This window comes from Orycteropus afer, unplaced genomic scaffold, assembly GCF_000298275.1.
Source record: "Orycteropus afer afer isolate SDZICR_OR568_19922 unplaced genomic scaffold, OryAfe1.0 scaffold00064, whole genome shotgun sequence".
In the NCBI taxonomy this organism is placed as follows: Eukaryota; Metazoa; Chordata; class Mammalia; order Tubulidentata; family Orycteropodidae; genus Orycteropus; species Orycteropus afer.
This window is the reverse complement of record NW_006921651.1, coordinates 8,891,796-8,895,593: the sequence shown is the minus strand read 5'-3', so window position 1 is coordinate 8,895,593 and position 3,798 is coordinate 8,891,796. Positions and strand designations below refer to the sequence as shown.

At 49.2% G+C, this 3,798-nt stretch overlaps 1 protein-coding gene across 1 annotated transcript in view; it reads right to left on the bottom strand.

Moving 5' to 3' along the window:
- PYROXD2 (pyridine nucleotide-disulphide oxidoreductase domain 2) overlaps positions 1 to 3,798 on the bottom strand; it is a 34,921-nt gene that overhangs the window by 4,139 nt on the left and 26,984 nt on the right. Inside the window, exons 11-14 of the mRNA XM_007939975.2 lie at positions 3,508 to 3,580; positions 3,131 to 3,287; positions 2,284 to 2,438; positions 1,272 to 1,378 (exon numbers count right to left, since the gene is read on the bottom strand). Coding sequence (XP_007938166.1) covers positions 1,272 to 1,378; positions 2,284 to 2,438; positions 3,131 to 3,287; positions 3,508 to 3,580 — 492 coding nt within the window. The remainder of the gene's footprint in view (positions 1 to 1,271; positions 1,379 to 2,283; positions 2,439 to 3,130; positions 3,288 to 3,507; positions 3,581 to 3,798) is intronic.

Here is a 3,798-nt window from a genome sequence, read left to right as displayed (position 1 = left end):
AGCCACTCCTCAGAAGGAAGGTTGGGCAATCTACTTCCGAAGTGATATGGCTTTGGAAACTCAAGGAGGGGTTGCTATGAGTCAGGGCCAACTCAATGGCACATAACAACAACAACAACAATAATAATGGGGTGAATGCATTTTGCATGTGGCAAAGACATGAATTTTGGGGGGGTCAAAGGGTGGAATGTTATGGATTAATTTATGTCCCCCACTACATGTGTTATAATCCTAATCTTTATGCCTATGGTTATAATCCCATCTGGGAATGGGTTGTCTTTGTTTGTTAATGAGGCAGGATTAGTGTAGGGTGTATCTTGAGTTGATATCTTTTGAGATATAAAAGAGATTAAACAAACAAGCAGAGAGAGATGGTGTAAGACAGATGCAAAGATACATGGAGATCTCCAAGGAACAAGAAAGCAGAAAATGAAGAGGCAAGGACCTTCCTTACAGCCAACAGAGAGACTTCTCCTATAGCCCATGTTCTGAATTTGGACTTGTAGCCTCTGAAACTGTGAGAAAATAGATTTGTTTGTTAAAGTCATCCCCTTGTGGTATTTCTGTTATAGCAGCTAACTCTGGTAGTGTAGTGGCTAAGGCATTTGGCTATTAACCAAAAGGTTGGTGGTTCAAACTCACCAGCTGCTCTGTAGAAAAGCATTTAGGCAATCTGCTTCCACAAAGATTTACAGCCTTAGACGCCAATGGGGGTCTCTATGAGTTAGAATTGACTTGATGGCAATGAGTTTGGTTTTTTCAGTCGATAACTAAGACAATCAATATGAAATTTTTAATGAGACATTATGCATTTTTTACTGTGCTAAGTCTCCGAAGCCCAGTGTGCACTTCATGTTTACAGCTTAGCTCCATGGGAATGGCCACATCGTAAGAGCTCAGTAGTCACATGAAGCTAGCGGCTGCGTGTGGGGCAGCACGTGGCCTCTAACTGGTCTCCTTGCCTCCCGTCTGAGGGTTCCCCCTGAAAGGTCAGATGGGAGAGGCTGACATGGATGTTCAGGCAGAAGGGCTGCAATCCTGGTGACCTCTTGAGCCTCTGTCTTGTGATCCCACCTGCCTATGCCCCACTCCCCTATGCCCCAGGACTGATGGCATTTCTGTCCCCTCTCAGCTCTGGGCTCTGCCACTGTTTGTCCTCCATCCCAGTGAAACCTAGGGATGTGGGGACAGGATAAAGCCCAGAGGACCCAGGCAGGGAGTAGGTGTGCAGAGAGATGCACACAATGAGGAAGCCCCAGGCTTTCACTCACCCCTCCAGGAAGCCCGAAGATTCTCTCCAAATCAGGTGGCGTGAGGATGTCTCTGCCCACTACAGAGGCCTTGAAGCCAGGGGCATAGGCCTCAATGCAGTCAAATACTGGGGGACAAACAGTAGGGAAGTGAGATGATAATTAGGACAAAAAGTCCCCAAGACCCAGCAAAGACAGGGTACAGGAATATGTGGCATCAATGAGTATATTTACTAAAAATCATTGATTTATACACTTAAAATGGATTAATTTTATCATAAGTAAATTATACCTCAATGAAGTTAAACAAAACAAAACAATCCATACATAGACAAATAAATAATTTACCACAAAGACCCATGGGTCTTAGGTCAGTCCAGCCCTCTCATATCTCTCCAACTTCTTACTCCACCCTCAACAAGAAGTTACTTTTCTCCCCTTAAGTATGGAAGGTTCTTTTTACCTCCTTGCTTTGCTCATGCTGTTGTTCCCTCTCCTTGAAATATCTTTTTCTATCTGTTGTTGTTGTTGTTATGTGCCGTCGAGTCGGACCCGACTCATAGCGACCCCTCCTTGGGTTTTTGAGGCAGTATTACTACGGAAGTAGATTGCCCAATCTTCCTTCTGAGGAGTGGCTGGTGGGTTTGAACCACCAGCTTCTGGTTAGCTAGCCAACTCTTATTCATCCTCGGAAACCCACCTCAAATGTCCCTTCCATTGAAAAACCCTCCCTGTCTCTCTGGCTCATGGCTTTCTTTTTGTTCATACAGTACATTTTTGGCTCATACAGTACCTTGTACTGTAATTATTGGTTTGTTTATTAGTCTCCCCCACAAGGCTATGGCAATTTAAGGGCAGGGCCTGACCCCAGCAGATATTCAATATGTTTGCTGACATTGTTGACTTAAGGTTTCCTCAGGTACTTCTCTCCCCATGGGACACTTGAATGGGGCAAGTCTGGGAGGAGAGGGGACTGGTGGGGCTTGTGTGTCCATCTGTTGCTCTGGAGACAGGGCAGTCTAGCCCTCTTTACCTCTGTCTGCATAAGCTTCTCTCTCCTGCTCGCTCCAGGCCTTGCCTCCAGCCAGCACATAGGGAGTGTACTGAGTGAAGAGGGAGATAACATGGCAGCCAGGGGGAGCCAGGGTGGAGTCCAATGAAGAGGGAATGCAGAGCTCAATCATAGGCCTGCGTTGGGGAGGAGGCAGGGTCAGGTCTGAAGAGCAGCAGAGACCCTGAGGGAGGGGCCGGGGAACCAGTCTGACATGGCCTGGGACAAAATGAAGCCCCTTGGAAGACACAGAGGCTGGCCCGATCCTCCCTGTGAGGCCTCAGTGGTTGTTGCCTGCACGGTCCTGGTCCCAGCGACCACAGGGACAGTCCAGACCACTGCAGGGAGCTCCTTCCTCCCAGTCCCCACCCAGGCCTGGCCTGCAGGCCGCAGGGTCTCTGGGCAGGCCCAGCTCCTATCTGAATGTGGCCCGAGCCTGCTTCCTCACCACAGACTCTAACCAGGGCTCCCAAAGGCAAATGTCTTCACAGCCCAGAAAGCATCTTCTCTTCTTCCCAAATGCCAGAGTGGCTCTCTGTGCAGTGTTCACATAATCCTAGAACCTGTGACACTTCCTTCAGCATGTTCTCCCTTCCCTCTACCTGATATGGTCCACAGACTTGTTGCCTGGGATGAATTCCTGTCCTTAGAACTGAGGTATAGTGTGAGGCAGATCCTCCGTCAGTGTGGATACATAACATCAGGCAGAAGACCATGCACTGCTGTCACCCCCCCACACACACACACACACACACCCTTGATTCATGTGTAAGAACATCCCAGGGAACCAGGAAAGGTGAGCTGGTGAAAAGCCCACTGGCCCATGCACCTGTGGGAAGGGAGGCCATCCATGGCGTCTTCGAAGGCCTGATGGAGAAGGTGGGTATCTTCACAGTTGAGATGGATGGAGCATTGGTGATGGGGCAGAGGCTGGCCTCCAGGAGCACTGGGTGCAGCCAGGAAATTGGGCAGCCTGTCTACAGCCACTGAGGGATCAGAAAGGAGGGTCACAGGCAAGGCCCTCTGTCCTCAGTCCCACAGGGTCCTCCCTCTACAACCAGTACCTGACTCACCCAAGGAAGAAAAAGTAGGAAAAAGGATTTGCAATGTGGGGGAAGGGCAAGCTGGAGGCAGGAGAAGGAGCTGATGTAGACCACTTGTGTAATGTCAAAAGAGATAGCTCTTTACTCCAGGTGGGCCTCTTACCATTGATCTTAGTAACAGGTGACTGGGTGTCCAGCTGAGAGATTCTCCCCACGAACTCCTCAGGGAGCCACTCCTGGAAGAGGAAGACAATGGGAAAGACCTAGGGATAGCCAAGGCCTCGTGGGAACTGTGTTCTCCCTTTGCTTGGGCCCTCAGCCTCTGACTGCAGAACTCCTCTTCACCCTTCAAAGCTCAGCCAAAATCACCTCCTCTGTGAAGCCTTCCTGTATCCTCCCACTCAACACTAACCACTCCTTACTCTGAGATCTGCGTACAATTCTCACTGTGAAA